General features: G+C 43.2%; 1 protein-coding gene across 4 annotated transcripts in view; it reads left to right on the forward strand.

The window, feature by feature from the left end:
* The window catches only part of ADAMTS17 (ADAM metallopeptidase with thrombospondin type 1 motif 17), a 392113-nt gene that overhangs the window by 319049 nt on the left and 53427 nt on the right, over positions 1 to 19637 (forward strand). For all 4 annotated transcript variants that reach the window (XM_042235032.1, XM_042235035.1, XM_042235033.1 and 1 more), the window contains one exon: positions 129 to 264. In XM_042235032.1, the coding sequence (XP_042090966.1) occupies positions 129 to 264 (136 nt within the window). The remainder of the gene's footprint in view (positions 1 to 128; positions 265 to 19637) is intronic.

Raw genomic sequence — 19637 nt, forward strand, 5'->3', positions numbered from 1 at the left:
TTAGAAGAGTCAGTTTAAGTGATGAACTGATCACAAGATGCCCCTGAACCTTCCTCCACATGGTGAATAAGTGGCCTTTCCAGGCATGCGTTCTGTGGCCTCTCAGTTCTGTGCACTTTGGTTTCCAGGGGAACGCAGAAGCATCGTGTCCTGCACACGGATTGTTAACAAGACCACAACGCTAGTGAACGACAGTGACTGCCCTCAGGCCAGCCGCCCGGAGCCCCAGGTTCGAAGGTGCAACTTGCACCCCTGCCAGTCACGGTAAGGAGCTGTGTTCTCAAGCTTGGATCCTTCAGGGGCAGAGCAGCAGCACCCATGAGCAGGGTATGGTGATGCACAATTAATACCAGTCTTACTCTGTGTTCCATTGTTGATGCTGAGTGATTTTTGATTGTTCAAAATACTCAATTTCTGGCTACTAAGCCATAACTTTGAGAGCAGTATACAGTCCTCACTGGAAGGCATCTCATAGGGGACCATTAAGAACATCTCACAAATAAAGAAACAGCCATCTCCACACATTTTCTCCTGGCACATGTCACCTCCTCCAAGTTACTCTGTCTTAGAGAAAAAGGAACTCAGAGTGTGAGTACCTGTGAGTAGGTGTTAGTGATTCTGATTGGTTAGTGTTTGTGATTGATCTGATTTAGTGGCTGAAATTAACATCAGTAAGTGGTTATTGTTTGGGATCCATCAGAACTTCTGTCTCCAACCCTAGCTTTCACGGCCATGTGCTCCAAAGTGCATTCTCTTGGGTTGTTAACTGAGATGAATTGTGTGGAATGTGTTCATCAGTTAAGCCTCCTTATTTCCATCTTAGTGGGACTTTGCATCTGATTCTGTTGTATCATGTAATATCATGCCTGGCCTCCCGTTCTGCCCAGCGTTGAACTATGTGGCTTTTGTTTTGTGGTTCTATGCATTAGGTTAAGGCATGTATGTATAGCTTTTGTAAAGAGGCTGGACTTTTTATTTATTTATTTATTTTTTATTGAAGGATAATTGCTTTAAGGCATATACCCTGCGGAAAGCAAAATTCAAAGAGGCTGGACTTTTAACCTGGCAGTTTTTTGGGTTTCTTAAGCTCAATTTTTACCACTCACCTGGTGAAAAGTATCACAAAGCATTTGGTTTTGTTTCTGACCCTCTTTTCTTTGTCAAACTGATAAAATGTGTGTGAACAAGAGAGGGAAGCCAGAAGGAGAAGCAAGGTGAGATGTGGTTTTATGTGGTCCTTGGAAAATTAAGAATGAAATTTTCTACCCTAATGGTGAAGGGCATGAGAAACAGCTCACTTCTAGAAGTCTTGAGAATTTGGGTGTGAACAGCCATCCTGCAAACCTGTCAGTCGATTGATCGGTTTGTCAGTCAATCAGTCACACACACACAGGGCTGAAGAAAGAAGAACTTGCCACTGTAAAGACGTAGGTATCAGAGAGGCCACAGCTTCTTTTCCTGAAGGTAGAGATAGCTGGCTCTTGTGATATGATTAGAAAGGAGAGTAAGTGACTCTAGAAGAGACATTAGCATAGGTTCCAAGGGATAATTGAGCAAGAATGATCCTAGGGACCCACTCAAGAATTATATTCTACAGTCATTTATGTTTTCACGCTATTTTAGTATCAAAATCTTTTTAAATTATGCACAGGAACGAAATACATGAAACATGAAATCAGAGTTGGTCTGAGTGACTTGAGATGCATATATAATTGGGAAGAGTGGTTCAGTGCACTTAGCCTTCCCCTCATCTCAGTTGGCCCACAGCACCTCTGTGAAATACCAAGGGGTAAAGTTTAAAAACTGTCAGTCAAGGGTTCTCTTTCCCATCATGATGGAAGAGCTTATATTGGACAAACCCTCAGCATTCTCCTAGAATGATATTCTAGAGCTATGCTGATCAGTGCTTCCTTCCCTGGTGGCTCAGCAGTAAAGAACCTGCCCGCAAAGAAAGTTTGATCCCTGAGTTAGGAAGATCCTCTGGAGGAGGAAATGGCCACCCACTCCAGAATTCTTACCAGGAAAGTCCCATGGACAGGAGAGACTGGTGGGCTACAGTCCATGGGGTCACAAAGAGTCAGACACTACTGAGCACGCATGCACGCTGATTGATTGACATGGTAGCCACTAGCTAGTCCAAATCAAGATGTGTTATAAATGCAAAATACACACCTGACTTCAGAGAATTCGTCTGGAAAGAAATTATAAAATATCTTATTAATTTTTAATATCTATTACATGTTAAAATGATTACATTTTGAATGTGTATGTATGCAGTCGCTCAGTCATGTCCAACTCTTTGCAACCCCATAGACTGTAGCCCACCAGGCTTCTCTGTCCATGGGATTTTCCAGGCAAGAATACTGGAGTGGGTTGCCATGCCCTCAGCTCCAGGATATCTTCCCTACTCAAAGATCAAACCCATGTCTCCTGTGTCTCCTGCATTTGGGGAAGATTCTTTTCCTACTGAACCATCAGGGAAGCCTGTTGTATTTTGAAGACATTGGATCAAAATGCAGTATATTAAAGTCACATATTTCTTTACTTTTTTAATGTAGATAATAGAAAATTAAAATTATGTGTGTGGCTCTTTTTTTTTTTTTTTTTTTGTATTGGACAGCACTGCTATAATTAACATAACAAAATACAATCCAAAATTACTAGACTTACAAAGAAACAGAAAAATGTGATCCATACTCATGAGAGAAGGCAATTAATAGAAATTGACTCCAAGATGACTTATATATTGGGATTAGCAGACAAGAATTTCAAAGCAGCTATTGTACTTTTTACATATACATGTAACATTGAGCTTGTGTGTGTGGCTCCAGAATGCCCACAGAGCTTAGGCCTGCAGTCTTGCTGTGTTTGAACACAATTCAAGTCGAACACACTTTAGATTAAAAGTAACCTCACACCAGGTTGCTGGGAAAGATTAAAGGCAAACAGAGAAGGATAGAGCAGAGGATGAGATGGTTAGGTCGCATCACCGACTTAGTTCAGTTCAGTCGCTCAGTCATGTCCAGTCCATGCCCAGTTCTAACTGTTGCTTCCTGACCTGCATACAGGTTTCTCAAGAGGCAGGTCAGGTGGTCTTGTATTCCCACCTCTTTCAGAATTTTCCACAGATTACTGTGATCCACACAGTCAAAGGCGTTGGCATAGTCCACAATGCAGAAGTAGATGTTTTTCTGGAACTCTCTTGCTTTTTTGATGATCCAGTGGATGTTGGCAATCTGATCTCTGGTTCCTCTGCTTTTTGTAAAACCAGTTTGAACACTAACTCAATGGACGTGAATTTGAGCAAACTCCAAGAGGCAGTGGAGGACAGAGGAGCCTGGTGTGCTACAGTCCATGGGTTCACAAAGAGTTGGACACAATGACTGAACAACAGCAATTTCAGAAAGAAAGAAAAGAAAGTCAAGATGCTCAGTCTTGTCTGACTCTTTGCGACCCCGTGAACTGTAGCCTACCAGGCTCCTCCATCCATGGGATTTTCTAGGCAAGAGTACTGGAGTGGGGTGCCATTTCCTTCTCCAATCTTAGTGTCTCTTTAGAACAGGGTTAGAAAACTTTTTCTGTGAAAGGCTAGAGGGTAAATATTTTTGTTTTGTAGGCCGTGTATGATTTCTGCTGTCTGTTTTTTGTCTTGTTTTATAACCCTGTTAAACGTAAGAACCATTGTTAGCTCCTGGGCTGTACAATCTGCAGGCCAGCCTTGGCCCATGAATGACAGTTTGCCTTAAGTTATTGCCTACCCTTGTTTTTGCCCACTGAGATGATGGGATCACAGCCTCAGCTCTGAAGGCACCACCTCAGGGAATGTATTCTCTTATCATACAAGGGAGGGCACCTTGTTATACTGAGTTACTTTTCATTGCCCAGTTATTCAGTATGTGTGTTCACGAGCTTCAGTCAGTGTCCAACTCTCTGCGATCCTATGGCCTTGCAGCCCACCAGGCTCTTCTGTCCATGGGATTTCCCAGGCAAGAATATTGGAGTGAGCTGCCATGTCCTTCTCAGGGGATATTCCCAACCCAGGGATCAAACCCACGGGATATTCCCAACCCAGGGATCAAACCCAATGTGTTTCCTGCATTGGTTCTTTACCACTGAGCCATCAGGGAAGCCAGTACTCTCTTTATAACCATCCAGCATGCCCCTCAGCACACAGTATAGAGTCGGTGATTTCATTTATTCAATATATGTTTATTGAATAAATTCACTTGACTTTGCTTTTGGTACCAATGTATATAGAAGTGAAAGACAGGCCAAGTCTTTACTGTCAGCCAAACAGCAACAACAAACTTGATCAACATTAGGTTTCTCCTTCCCACCACTCTCCTTTTGGTCCCACCCCCTTTCATTCCCTTTCCAACTCTGTGAAGTCATATACACCAGACTGGAAGAATGAATTGAATTTGCAAAAACAGAGTAGGAAATAAAATTGATAAAAGAGAAGATAGCACCTGGAATTTGCCTCAGAGCCTAGAAAAGAAATTCCCGGATGCCTATCCTGCTGCCGCTGCTGCTAAGTCGCTTCAGTCGTGTCCGACTCTGTGCGACCCCATAGACGGCAGCCCACCAGGCTCCGCCGTGCCAGACTGCTTGTATTTGTTGGTTTGCTTGTTTGCTTATTTTGAACCATCTGACTTCATACTGTTTCTTAAAGTGGACACTTGAAAGTGAAGTATCATGACTCATCACAGAGTGTTTATTGTTTGGCTAAAGAAATGTGTGATCTGATAGATTTTAAAACTCTTGCAAATGCTGCTTTTATTTATTTATATACATACACACACATGCACAATATATATATATATGTGTGTATTATGTACAGATATTTTGTATATACACACACACATTTAGACAGTAAAACTTGAATTATTGCATGGCATGGTCTAGCTGTCATGAATCTTTCTTAAAAGTATAGAGTAATATGGATTCAGGCTAGTAAGTGAAGAGAAGTGAGTATCTTAGAAAATGAGTGCCAGACAGAGAGAGATAAAATCATAAATGAAAACTGAACTTAGGTCAGGGGGTGGGGTTTGGAGAAGTGTGCGGTCTGGAAAAAACAGGTGCTTCAGGGGGTTGGGAGTAAGCACGATTGGAAGTCAGAGCCTGTGGTTTTAAGAAGAACCCAGAACCCAATGGTGTAAACGTTATTTAAAAAGCCAAAATGTAGAGTGCTGTTGAATCTGGCAAGATGAAAGAGTCTTTCAGTATTATTGTTACTCTTTGACCTTTAAAACAACAGAGATGGTTGTCTTTTTCCCTTGGTTTTTTTTATTTCCCCTGACCCCCCTTTAATTTTCTTTTACCTTTTTTTTTCCACTGAGTTCCCGACAGTTTCCTTTACCTTCCCAACTCACACCATTAACACCTCTTTATTCTAATCCTGCCCCTCGCTCTGTGGATCCTTCTCCCAAACCCTGCCATAACCCTGTGGAGTCTAAATCTGACATGCAGGGCAGACAGCCTCTCTCCAGTATCTTGCACAGCAGCACAAACACATCAGCAAACCTGGACCTGACATTGGCAGGAGAGGCAGAAATCACAGATCAGCTCAGCTGTTGTGACTGTGGCCAGCAGCCTTCACCTTGCCGACCACAGTCTGCAGGGAAGAGGCCCCGCCGTCATCTGGCATTCAGTGAGCAGCCCAAGCAGCCCTGTGTGCCAACTCCTTAAGACCCAGTTCCAGGTAGTCCTGGAGCAGGGGGGCCTATGACAGCAAGATGTGCTCAGTCTGGAACACATAGCCCATGTGTGACCGGATTTAATATTTTCGCAGTCTTTTAGAGCTTATTGGCTACTTGAAAAGGCCATTCTGAGCTATTGGATATTTCCCTATAGTATTTATGATTTGAATTTCTTCCCAGGCAGTACATACTGTACTGTACATTGAATTAGGGTGATTCAAGAAAGAATATTCAATATCTTACTGGCAACAGAATTGAATTGAATAGTTGTCTGCAAGGAAATGTATTTGGATTTTAAATTTGTCCTCTTTGCTCAATTATTTTATCCAGTTTGCTTCATTTTAGGCTAAAACTGAATGTAATTCCTCATGTTTTTATGAAAGCATGGTCTGTGTGTGTATGTGATCCTGATTTAAGAATGAAGCCTGTAACATGTGGCCCTAAGGTACTGCCAATATCTGAAAAGATACCATTGTTTAATCCATTTCTAGCTAGTCTAAAACTTAAAGCTTTTTTTGCTTTTCTGCTTTCCTCTAAAATAAAATACGTAAGTCTAATAGTCACTCCTCTGTTCACTGTGCCTTGAATGTAGGAGAGTGGAGGAGGCCGCCTGGGGCACTGCCATGTGGCCAAACAGGAGCCCGCTACTGGGGAGAGCTCTCAGATAGGGTGGGCGGGGCCTGCAGGCAGCAGTAAGAACCTCGGAATCACTGGAGTGCTGCTCCTGTCTTTCAGGCTCAGCCACCGTCCAGACACTTGAACAGGTGGTTAGAGGCTTGGAATGAGGGGTGCCCCACAGTCCCTGTGAAATAAAGGAAAATTGCCTGAGGGGGAAAAAGGAGAATAGCATCAGTGATCCATTGTATGCCTATTCAGTAGTATGTGAATGGTGAGGAAAAGTTTAGTTGAAAGAATTCCAAAACTTCTTTCTGACACTACCCAAATTCTAGAACCTCAGTTCAGTTCAGTTCAGTTCATTTCAGTCGTGTCTGACTCTTTACAACCCCGTGAACTGCCGCACGCCAGGCCTCCCTGTCCATCAACTCCGGGAGTCTACCCAAACCCATGTCCACTGAGTCAGTGATGCCATCCAACCATCTCATCCTCTGTTGTCCCCTTCTCCTCCTGCCCTCAATCTTTCCCAGCATCAGGGTCTTTTCAAATGAGTCAGCTCTTCACATCAGGTGGCCAAAGTATCTAGAACCTCACTTGTGTTTAAATTAAATAGTATTGTTTTGAAGCTTTTACTTATTTGTCTAAAGTAGGAAACATTGGAGAAAGAAAGGATTCCAAAGTCTTGTCTTAAAGCTTCTGTTTTCTTCCTTTCTTCCATACTTAAACTCTTTGACCATTTGAATATCCCTCCCTTTGATCATCAGAGGGCAAGAGACTTCCCAGATACCAGTTTCACAGGTAACCAAATTCTGTTAACTAATGCTTTCCATGTGGTCCTGGGGCCTTTGAGGAGGGCCTTCTCTTTCCTGAGTTATTAAGTACTCAATATCTGCATCTGATTTTTATGTCACAATTACAAGAAAAAAATACAATTAGAATTCAACAACAGAAAGAAATTTTGGAAAGTCATAAATGCATAGAAATTAAACAAAACGCTTTCTAAATAACCAGTGAGTGAAAGGGAAATCATAGAAAATTTAGAAAATACTTTCAGATGAATGTAAAGGAAATCACACCATGCCAAAATTTAGGGAATGCAACAGAAGCAAACTTTAGGGAGAAATGTATTACAGTAAACACTATATTTAAAAAGAAGAGGAATCCCAGACAGTACAGTGATTAGGACCCCATGCTTCCACTGCAGGGAACACGGGTTTGATCCCTGGTCAGGGATCTAAAATCCCTCATGCCTCAAGGCAGGCCTTGCAGAAATAAAATAGATCTGTAAAGGAATGCTATGAACAATTGTATGCCAGTAAGCTGTACGTCAATAAATTAGATAATGAGCATGAAATAGGCAAACTGCTAGAAAGATGCAAGCTACCCAAACTGAATAAAGGATAGAAAGAATAGACCTATAATAAACAAAGAGATTAAACTACTGATCAAAACACTTTCTACAAAGAAAAGTCCAGGACTGCAAGTCTTCACTTATGAATTCTACCAAATATTTAAAGCAGAGTTAACACCAACCCTTCACAAACTCTTCCCAAAAGATGAATTAGTAGGGAACACATTCCAGTGCATTCTATGAGGGTAGTAAAACCCTGATACTGAAACCACACAAAGACATCACAAGGAAAAAGAATACTACAAACCAAATATTTCTCATGAATATTGATGCAAAAAAAAAAACCACAAGCAAACTGAATCCAGCAACATAATAAAAGGATGGTATACACCATAACCAATAGGGCTTATCCCAGGAATACAAGGTTGGTATATCATCTGAAAATTAATTAATGTAATATACTTTATCAATAAATAGTTTTTTAAACAAAATGATCATTTCTGTAGATGCGAAAACAGACTTTGACGAAATACATGACCATTTCATGATTTAAAAAAAAAAAACCACTGAACAAACTAGGATTGAAAGAGAACTTCCTAAGCCTGGTATCTACAAAATGTTCTGTATCTACAAATACATACAGATATCTACAAAATGTTCTGTATCTACAAAAACCCACAGCTAACATCATACTTTATGATGAAAGACTGAATGCTTTACGCCTAAGATCAAGAATAAGGTGCAAATGGAATATTACTCAGCCACAGAAAAAGGAATGAAGATGGGTCATTTGTAGTCATGTGGGTGAACCTAGAGTCTGTCATACAATGTGAAGTCAGATAAAGAAAAAACAAATATTGTATATTAATGCATATATGTGGAATCTGGGAAAATGGTACTGATAAACCTACCTGCCAGGCAGGAATAGGGATGCAGACACAGAAAATGGACATGCAGACACAGCAGAGGGAGGGGAGGATGGGGCAAACTGAGAAAGTAGCACTAACATATATGCACTACCGTGTGTGAAATAGAGAGCTAGCGGGAAGCTGCTGGATAGCGCAGGGAGCTCAGCTCTGTGTGCTGCGATGATGGAGAGGGGTGGGATGGGGTGGGTGGGAAGAAGGCTCAAGAAGGAGGGAATATATGTATACACGCAGTTGATTCACTTTGTTGCACAGTGGAAACGAACAGCACTGCAAAGCAATTATGTTGTTGTTGAGTTGTTAGGTGTTAGTCACTCAGTCAGGTCTGACTCTTTGCAATCCCATGGACTGTAGCCCAGCAGGCTCCTCTGTCCATGGAATTTTCCAGGCAAGAATACCAGAGTGGATTGCCATTCCCTTCTCCAGGGGATCTTCCTGACCCAGGGATCAAACCCGGGTCTTCCACATTGTAGGCAGACACTTTACTGGCTGAGCCACTGGGGAGTTGAGTTGTTAAGTCATGTCCAACTCTTTTGTGACCCTGTGGACTGTAACCCACCAGGCTTCTCTATACATGGGATTCTCCAGGCAAGAATACTGGAATGGGTTGCCATTTCCTTCTCCAGGTGATTTTCCTGACCCAGGGATCAGACTCACATCTCCTGCATTGGTGGGTGGATTCTTTACCACTGAGCCACCAGTGGGAAGCCCACTGAAATTATGCTCCATTTTCTCTTAAAAGGATATTGATGATATGTAGCTAAAAAATAAAAATAATAAAATAGAATGTCTGTTCTTGCCACTGCAGGGCCCATGGAAAGTTTAGAGGGAGGCAGTTCCCTGTGGTTGTGCAGAAAAAGAAGTGCCGGTTACATAGAGACACATGGGACTTATGACCGTACAGTCCCTCACTGACACACTTTTGATGTGCCACTGTGCTCTGTGAATCACTATGAGAATTGTGCTGTTTTCCCAGGAGAACTTTGATCTTGAAAACTACCCTTCCTAGAGCTTCTAGAGGCAGGTGCTCCAGCAGGAGACTCAAGGTACCCCTACCCAACAAGATGGACTGCTCAGGGTGCCACGTGTCTGCACCTGAAGAGTATACTCCATCGACCTCTTCCTCCCACTGAAGATGATCAAGTGGGGTGGGACTACCTGCTTCACTCAGCATGTGGCTGCAAAAGGAACTCCTGCTCCACCAGCCTCCCAAAATGAATGAGGCCACCAACTTCTAAATCTCACTGGACATTGTCTTTGGGAAAGCAACGTGCTGGACTCAAGAACATCAAGGTTTTTGATCCCAGGCAACAGGAATTGAATCTAAAACTATACCAAAAAGACAAGCATATATAAATAGGATGTGGAAGAGCTCCCCAAATTGAAGCAATGGTGAAAAGCATTTTGGAGAGGGATTCTCAGAGGCAACTGCAGTGGAGCTGCTCCACTGAGAGTCCAGCTTCCTGGAGAAGATCCGATGGGCCTGGCTTGGCTCACATGCCCTCCAGTGGCATGATGTAGACACCCAAAGGAAAACTGAGGTGTTCTTATCAGAAAAAGGAAGGCGACACTGGGCAGGCAAAAGCAGCAGACGTGTCCTCCACCCCAAACACATAGAGACATGCTGACATCATGATCAAACCAAGACTAGGAACAACCATCCAGTGGACGCTGTCCAGCTAGGATGAGTGCCGGCAAGTCTATTAGCAGGAGGCTACTGTACTGGAAAATTCCTGTGTCCTGGTGAGAAAGGCAGCCTGTCGGGAATGTTACTCTTGGATGTGAACTTTCAACATCAGCAGCCATGTGATTCTCAAAGCATGAGAGTTTTTTTTCCAAACTCTGAGTCCCTGGGTGTGGTACAACCTGTTACCAAACCCAAGCTTCTCCTGGTTATTTTAACCCCCAAATCGTACCAACACAAATGCCAGTAATGGAGTGTAATCTGATCAGGTGTGATGGCTGAGAAGAAATGCTGCCAGGCTGTGATCTCATCAGCTGCTGGTTAAGCCCTATTCACTGTCCTTTTGCTTTCCTACTGCGAATTCAGTTTGTTCCTATAAATCCCAGAGAAATGGTTTTTTCTCTCAAAAGAATATTTGAGAACGAATTTATTGTAGAAACAGAGAATCTTGAAACTGAGGACCTGTGTTCTTCTTGCTAAGATGTAAATTATGAAGGTGGCAGAAATCCAGGGTAGGGTAGGAGTGAGCCAGTCTGTCCCTGCCTGTCAGTAGCAAGGAGAGATGGTGGGGAGTGGCTGGGAAGTTGGGGTTGTCACCCCATCTTACAGATGAAGATTTCAAGACACTTGGTGGTTGAGTAACTTACTCAGGGGTCATACCCATAGCAGGTAGAACTCAAACCAGGGTTTTCCTACTTTAAATCTTTCGTACTTTCTGCTATGTCATTTTCATTTTCAAAGTAATACAACTAACTTCTACCACGGCATGAAAAAAGAACCCTTTTTGACCAGGGCACCTGTAAGTAGATATTTTAAAGTGGAACAGGAGAGGTCAGCAGATGGCATTGTAGTGACCTTGGGTTCAGAGGGGGTTGTAGGGGACCCATGGTGGTTCCCTTGTCTGGAAGTGAAACTCATGATTTTATTTTTTTTAACCTTTTTTAAAGAAGCAGTTTACTTATTTTAATTGGAAGGTAATTACAGTATTGTGATGGTTTTTGCCATACATCAACATGAATCAACCATGGATATACATGTGTCCCCCCCATGCTGAACCTATGCCACCTGCCTCCTCACCCTGTCCCTCTGGGTTGTCCCAGAGCACCTACTTTGGGTACTCTGCTTCATGAATCAAACTTGTGCTGACCATCTATTTTACATGTGATAATGTACATAAAAGAAAGAAAGTGAAGTCGCTCAGTTATGTCCAACTCTTTGTGACCCCATGGACTGTAGCCTACCAGGCTCCTCCGTCCATGGGATTTTCCAGGCAAGAATACTAGAGTGGGTTGCCATTTCCTTCTCCAGGAGATCTTCCTGACCCAGGGATTGAACCCAGGTCTCCCACATTGTAGGCAGATGCTTTACCGTCTGAGCCACCAGGGAAGTCCAGTAATGTACATATTTCAAAGCTAGTCTCTCAAATCATTTCACCCTTGCCTTCTCCCACTGAGTCCAAAAGCCTGTTCTTTACATCTGTGTCTCATTTGCTACCCTGCATGAAAGGTCATTGTAACTGTCTTTCTAAATTCCATGTATATGTGTTAATATGCCCTATTTGTCTTTCTCTTTCTGATTTACTTCACTCTGTATAATAGGCTCCAGTTTCATCCACCTCATTAGAACTGACTCAAATGCATAGCTGAGTAGTATTCCATTCCAGTTGAACTGTTTCAAATTCTAAAAGATGATGCTGTTAAAGTGCTGCACTCAGTATGCCAGCAAATTTGGAAAACTCAGCAGTGGCCACAGGACTGGAAAAGGTCAGTTTTCATCCCAATTCCAAAGAAAGGCAATGCCAAAAAATGTTCAAACTACCGCACAATTGCACTCATTTCACATACTAGGAAAGTAATGCTCAAAATTCTCCAAGTGAGGCCTCAACAGTACATGAACCGAGAACTTCCAGATGTTCAAGCTGGATTTAGAAATGCAGATTTTGATTTTTTTTTATTTTTGATTTTGAACTAGAGATCAAATTGCCAACATCCGTTGGATCATAGAAAAAGCAAGAGAGTTCCAGAAAAACATCTACTTCTGCTTTATTGACCACGCCAAAGCCTTTGACTGTGTGGATCACAACAAACTGTGGAAAATTCTGAAAGAGATGGGAATACCAGACTACCTTACCTGCCTCCTGAGAAATCTGTATTCAGGTCAAGAAGCAACAGTTAGAACTGGACATGGAACAATGAACTGGTTCCAAATTGGGAAAGGTGTACATCGATGCTATATATTGTCACCCTGCTTATTTAGCTTATATATAGAGTACATCATGTGAAATGCCAGGCTGGATGAAGCACAAACTGCAGTCAAGATTGTCATGAGAAATGCCAGTAACCTCAGATATGCAGATGATGCCACCCTTATGGTAGAAAGTGAAGGGGAACTAAAGAGCCTCTTGATGAAAGTGAAAGGGGAGAGTGAAAAAGCTGCCACCAGAAAATTACTATGGTAATCAATAAATTAATCAATAAATAAATTAGCATTATTTATTACTGTTAATCAATAAATTAGCATCATTTATAATGACCATGGAAGAACTGATGCTTTTGAACTATGATATTGGAGAAGACTCTTGAGAGTCCCTTGGACTGCAAGGAAATCCAACCAGTCCATCTTAAAGGAGATCAGTCCTGAGTGTTCATTGGAAGGACTGATGTTGAAGCTAAAACTCCAATACTTTGGCCACCTGATGCAAAGAGCTGACTCGTTTGAAAAGACCCTGATGCTGGGAAAGATTGAAGGTGGGAGAAGGAGGGGATGACAGAGGATGAAATGGTTGGATGGCATCACCAACTCAAGGGACATGAGTTTGAGTGAACTCTGGGAGTTGGTGATGGACAGGGAGGCCTGGCGTGCTGCAGTCCATGGGGTTGCAAAGAGTCAGACACAGCTGAGCGACTGAACTGAACTGAACTGAATCAATAAATATAGTAATGTCACAGGATATAAAATTAATACACAGAAATCCCTTGCATTCCTATATACTAACAATGAAAAATCAGAAAGAGAAATTAAGGAAGCAATCCCATTCACCACTGCAAAGAAAAGAGTAAAATACTTAGGAATGAATTTACCTAAGGAAACAAAAGACCTGTGTACAGAAAACTATAAAACACTGATAAAAGAAATCAAAGATGACACAGATAGATTAATGTACCATGCTCTTGAATTGGAAGAATCAATATAGTAAAAATGAGTATACTACCCAAAGCAATCTGTATCAGACTACCAATGGTATTTTTCATAGAACTAGAACAAATAGTTTCACAATTTGTATGGAAACACAAAAGACCTTGAATAACCAAAGCAGTCTTGAGAAAGAAAAATGGAGCTGGAGGAATCAACCTTCCTGACTTTAGACTACACTATGAAACTTACAATTTTAAAATTAAACACTAGAGCAGTTATGCTAAATGCTATAGCTGCTTAATTTTCTGACTTGTTCTTATGGTTATCTGGACCCTTGCTAGATAAGAAACTAAAATTCAGGAATTTTGCTATCTAAGATGAGGGGTTCAGATGTGAAGGTGGCTTCCCAGGAAGCCTCTGTGTGTGTACAGTGTTGGGGTGCAGGTGTGGTGCTTGTAGGGGTGCTGTCCTGTGTATGCCCTACGGTTCCCTGTTGGCCCCCTGCTGCTGTCAAGTCACTTCAGTCATGTCCGACTCCATGAGACCCCACAGACGGCAGCCCACCAGGCTCCCCCGTCCCTGGGATCTTCCAGGCAAGAACACTGGAGTGGGTTGCCATTTCCTTCTCCAGTGCATGAAAGTGAAAAGGGAAAGTGAAGTCGCTCAGTCGTGCCCAACTCTTAGTGACCTCATGGACTGCAGCCTACCAGGCTCCTCTGTCCATGGGATTTCCCAGGCAAGAGTACTGGAGTGGGGTGCCATTGCCTTCTCCTGTTGGCCCCCAGTCAGGTGATATTGGGCTCAGAGAGACTGGGAGGGACCCTCAGACTGGAGGGAGCAGCGGCATAAGTTAAAGGCACTGGACAGGTGAGAGGCCATCCGTGGCCCAGGTTCACAGTCTTTCTGGGTAAGAAGCTAAACCTGCCCATTGAGGGTTCAAACCCATAGCTGTGACTGGGGCTGAACAATGACCTCACCTAGCCAGGGTGCCATGAATGGGTGGTATACCTGTGTCAGCCCTTTGTTTACTGTTCCCCTTCTCTTTCTTCTCACAAGGGCAAGGTCCTTGTCAATGTCCCATTCATTCAAGAAACATTTGTAGAGCACCTGTCATGACTCAGGTGGGCACTGGAAACTTGGCTATGCTTCTCTCTCCCCTGTGCCCAACAGCACCCAGGGTTTAGGAGGGCTGGTGAGTCATTTGAACAGATGAATGGATTGTTTAGTACTGGTGGAGGGAAAGCACCTCAGTCGTCCAGAATTGTTCACCTTCATGGTCAGCAGCATTGTGTTGAAAACGAGGTTTCATTCCAAGACCGTGAGTATTTGCACACCAGTGCAGGTGCGGGGCACATGCTCCAGTGACAGAAGAGTGGAAGTCAGAGGCTGGTTTGGGACCCTGTGGTTAAATCCTTCACCTTCCTGCAGAACAGTCATCGTGGATTTATCCATGCTGTGTCCTGCCCCACTTAACATTGACTTGACCTTGACTTGACTCTGACTTTGACTCAACCCTGAACCTTCCCAGTAGCCCTTCTCATTCTGTTCTACTAGCATCAGTTCCTGCAGAAGCCTCTTAAATCTTTCCTTCACCCATCATGCCTTACTGTGGCCTTTATTTAAATAGATTTGTTTTAAAGGTGGGGAAAAAGAGCATTATATCCTTATTATGTGGAAGAACCAGGGCACCCAACTTATTAGGTTCAGGTGCTAAAGAATGACAAGCTCTCCCCATAATATCCCAGGTGGCCTCACGTGGGGGTTACTGAGGTCATGAACTTGGTCAAGGCAGGCACAGGTTCAGGTACCAGAGCCACCACTAGCTACAGGCAAACTTGTGGGCAGGTCACCTGATCTTAGCACCTATAAACTGGGAAATGAGAACCTCTCTCATAGAAGTCTTGAGACAATCAGGTGAAGTAATACCTATGAATTCCTCCATCCCAAGTGAACACTAGCCAAAACCATCACGACTGCTCAGCTACAAAACTCTATTAGTGGTAAACATCAGCCAGTTGTTGGAGGCCAGCATTTATATGTTGTCCATCATTTCTGAAAATGCCACACACACGTGTGCACACAGACATAGTACAATGTGTAACTATACAATTTAAATAACCTATAGTGGTATTTTGCAGGTAATGAAGATTTGGTGGAAGGTCCTAGTATATGCTAACATTCCCCTTCCTATCAGAAGAAGTTTACATAATTTACATGTATTTTAGGATAAATTAAAACAGCAGAACTATGTTGAGTGGTTCATTTCTAACTTTATGAATGTCTCTGAGCTCTGAATTTGTGGACTTCAGATAATACTATCAGTAGGACAAGGGTAGAACTTGCGAAGGAAAAGGGGTTATGGAAGGGGTTTCAGCATCTTTCAGACCCCAAAGTTGGATTATGACTTGGTGCATGACTGGAAACTTCCATATGTGTCCCCCTCTGTGGCTCTAGTGCAAAGTGGGCTGGAGAGGTGGGTGGTGGGAGTGAGGGATGAGTTTCTGCTTGATGCGGATGGATGTGAAATGCTGGCTCCTGCCAGCACCTCTGCCTGCTAACCTGTGTTTGGATTTAAATACTGCTGAAGGAAGGAGCCTGGTGAAATATAAGTACATAATTTCTTATGGCTCTGAGAGCAGAAATTAGCACTGCAGAGGTAATGAATGTGCTCTGGCCCACACCAAGCACGTGGCTTGGGCATGTTTCCCTTTCATGACTCCTAATTCGTTTCCTGGGAGCCAGCACTTCCTGGCCACTTTGAGTGAGCTTGACACTAAATCTTGAGAGCAGGGAGGGAAAATTTTCAGCTGCATCTGCCCAGTGAGTTGTCAGGGAGGACAGACGGTAACCTCAGGGCCAGCCATTCTCCAAGAGCTAGACAGGCTTGAACCTCAGGGGATGATCCTCAGGGCACGGGATCCCCCAGGGTCTTACTGACCTGCAGAATGTCTGGCCCACCACTATAGTTTCGGATTCAATGGATCTAGGGAGGGATCTGAGATTCTGCATTTCAAACAAATCTTCCAATAATGAGGTGCGGGTACCACACGATGAGCCCCTGGCATACGGTAACAAAGGTTACTTGAAATTTTAACTCAAGAAATATGATGAAAACAACCAAGACTGGTGAGCTGGGTTCTGTGACTTGAGCTTGACAGCAGACACAAAAATCACCCAGTAGAACAAGTATGTGGCTAATCTGGGAAGGAAAGATAGTTATCTTATCTTCTGGGGGCTGGAGGACTAGGAGGTCCAGAGGGCAGCTGGGGCCAGAGACCCTACCCAAGTCAAATGCAGGTGGAACCCTCTTGGAGGCTCCAGGCCTTGCACAGCAGAGACTCCATGACTGGAGATAGAGATGGGAGATCAGGCAGCTGGTCACCCAAGTTTAGAGACAAGGCACTCCCCACTTTCTCTTCTCTCAGAAGATAAAGGATGCTGTGCAAGTGTTCATCACTCTGACTTTAAATCTTACACCAGGATGGAGGAGTCATTGGAGAACAGTAACCAAACCCTGGGCAGCAATGACTGACTATCACTCTGCAGTTTGCCACAGTCAGGACAGGGAACTCTGAGCAAGGTTCAGCAAAGACCCCTCTGCTTTTAAAAAAGAGAATAAATAAAGGTCAGAGTAGAGTTAGTCCTGATCCCATAGCTAAAGAAGGTCAACACAGCTCAGCAGGTAGGGGAAATTCTGGAAGATTCTATTTAGATGCCATAATCATGGACAGGCCCAATCAGACAAAGGGGGAGGGGGACAGATGCAGAGCCAGGGGCCACCTGGCCGCCCTGGATGAGTTGGATGTAAAGACCTAAGAAGACAAGAGAAAGAGGCAGGTAGCAAGCACAAGTAGAAAACAGTTTGAAACCTCAGCAGATAGCTCAAGCCAGACAGGCAGAGGCCTGCAAGCTGATCCCTGTTTACAAAGTGTCTACAAAGATAGCTTTTTGTTTTTTATTAAACTAACCTTCAAAGTAAAAACTGGAAGATAAGCCCCAGTAAGACCAAAATCCTGCTGCTTTTCAACAAAAAGAATGGAATGAAAACTGGGACAGATAAAAGAAAGCACCAGAGCATGGCAGCCAGGAGTAGTACAGAGACGGTGGAGCTCGAGCCTCAGGAAACTGTGTGTCCAAGTTCAAGAATGAGGACTCAGCTGCTGGCCTGTCCCAGCTTCACAGTTGCTGCTGGGGACCTCAACCAGGCCACTTGCCTCCATAAACACGGAACATAGATAGCACCCATCTCATAAGGCTGTCATGAGAATTATGAGTTAATAGAAATAAATTGCTTAGGACAGTTCTTGGCACACAGTAAGTGATAAATATGTCATTTTTATGACCACTGTCATCATCACGATTTTTCAGAAGTATCCAAAAACCCCATTCCAGGAGGAAATTCAATCCAAGATGCTACAGAACTCTACAGATGTTATCTCCAAGACTCTGCCGACTGGTTCTCTGAAATCGTGGCTGATGAGAGAAGAGCCAAAAGTCTGAGGGTGGATTTCAATTTCCCAAATGCATAAATGGGCAAGTCCAAGGAATGTAGCCTCAGCCTTTTGTCAACCCCTGGCACAGCTAGAGGACAAATCAATGATTTAGACAGGTGGTTTATGTGCATTTTAGAAAAGAAGGCTTGCGTGTGTGCCCTAAATGAGCGAGGGTTTAATGAGAACACTCAGTGCCTGTCAGACAGTGTTAATGGGGTGGTGGGTCAGGTCAGCAGAACACTTAGCAAGTCTCCATGGTATCACTATGGATGAAGCAGGAAAACAGGTGGACTGATGGCTTGTCCCCATGGAGCTGCTGCTAGACCCAGGTCTCCTCTGTCTGTCCAGGGAGGCCCCTGGTGTATGTCTGCAGCGCTGCCTGCAGAGTTTGTCAGAGTCTTGTCATGTGACTCGTCTGGGCCAGGCTCTGTGGTGGGAGATGCTGTGTGATCAGGAGGCTCCACAGAAACTTGTGGCTGTTGAGTGGTAGGGCTCCTCTCAGAACCCAGCACCCAGTCTACTCCCCGTCAACTCCGTCCCCCACCCACTCCTTGTGGTTCCGGGGAATAGCATACAGACTCCCGGCTCTCAGTGATTCTAAGGACAGCAGACAGAGAGGAAGAATGTGCACTGAAGGTTTTATAGCTAGCAAAACTGTCCTTTGGGCAGAAGCTTAGGCTACTGTACCCATGAGCCCTTCTTAAGGACTCTACCAGGCCAAGACCCGGCGATTTTTTCCTATTAACTAAAGATATGAAATTTTTTAGCTCTCTAAGCCATGTGATCTCTGTCATTATTATTCAACTCTATCATGGTAGCGTCAAAACCGCCATGGACAATAGATATATAGGTAGGGCTATTTCCCAGTAAAACTTTATTTAAAAAACAAATGTCAGAAGGGATCAGGCCCTCAGGCCATAGTCTGCCAACTCCACTATGATAGGATGCTCTTCATTTAACTGAGAGGTTACTGGGGACACTTTGATAAAAGGGTTGATGGTGAACATTTTAAAATGTTTAATTGTAGAGGTAAAACTAAAACAAAGATGGAGACAGGCATATTGAACAATGAAGATATAACAGTAATGAATATTTATGTCCCAAATAACACAGCAACTACCTATGTAAAGCCTAAACCACAGGAAAGGCAAAGAAATATAGACAGAAATTTATTGCATATAGGTGACTATTAATATAAGACAGACTAAGTGGCAAGTAAATAAAAAATAAGAAAGGATATGAAAGATCTAAATAACATAATCAATAATATAAATCATATATACCAAGTAGTATACCCTGATAATAGAGAACACACCTTTTTCTCAAATGCACAAAGAGAACATCAGTAGGTTCCTAGAAATAGTACAGATAGTAGCCTCTGATCACAAATCAATGGAGTTGGAAATTAATGAAAAAAATTTTAAGAACAAAGGTCCCCTCTACCTGAAAATTAAAATTTATAGGATACAAAACCCACATTTGGCTCAAAAGGAAGTAACTCAAAAGTGCAGAGACCTGGAGATGTCCACTGACATTAAACTCAGCCTGGGCATTTAAAGCTGTTCCTTTGTTCACTCATTTAACAACCTTAACTGAGCACCAATTGAGGATAACATTTGGTGAAGAGTCTCCTCTCCACCTTTCAGAGCTTCCTCCGGGTGAGAAAAACTTACAGGGGCACAGGGCAGCCCTAGCCCTGATCTCTGTGGGAGAACATGTGACTAGGGGACGGGT

This window comes from Ovis aries, chromosome 18 (genome assembly GCF_016772045.2).
Source record: "Ovis aries strain OAR_USU_Benz2616 breed Rambouillet chromosome 18, ARS-UI_Ramb_v3.0, whole genome shotgun sequence".
In the NCBI taxonomy this organism is placed as follows: Eukaryota; Metazoa; Chordata; class Mammalia; order Artiodactyla; family Bovidae; genus Ovis; species Ovis aries.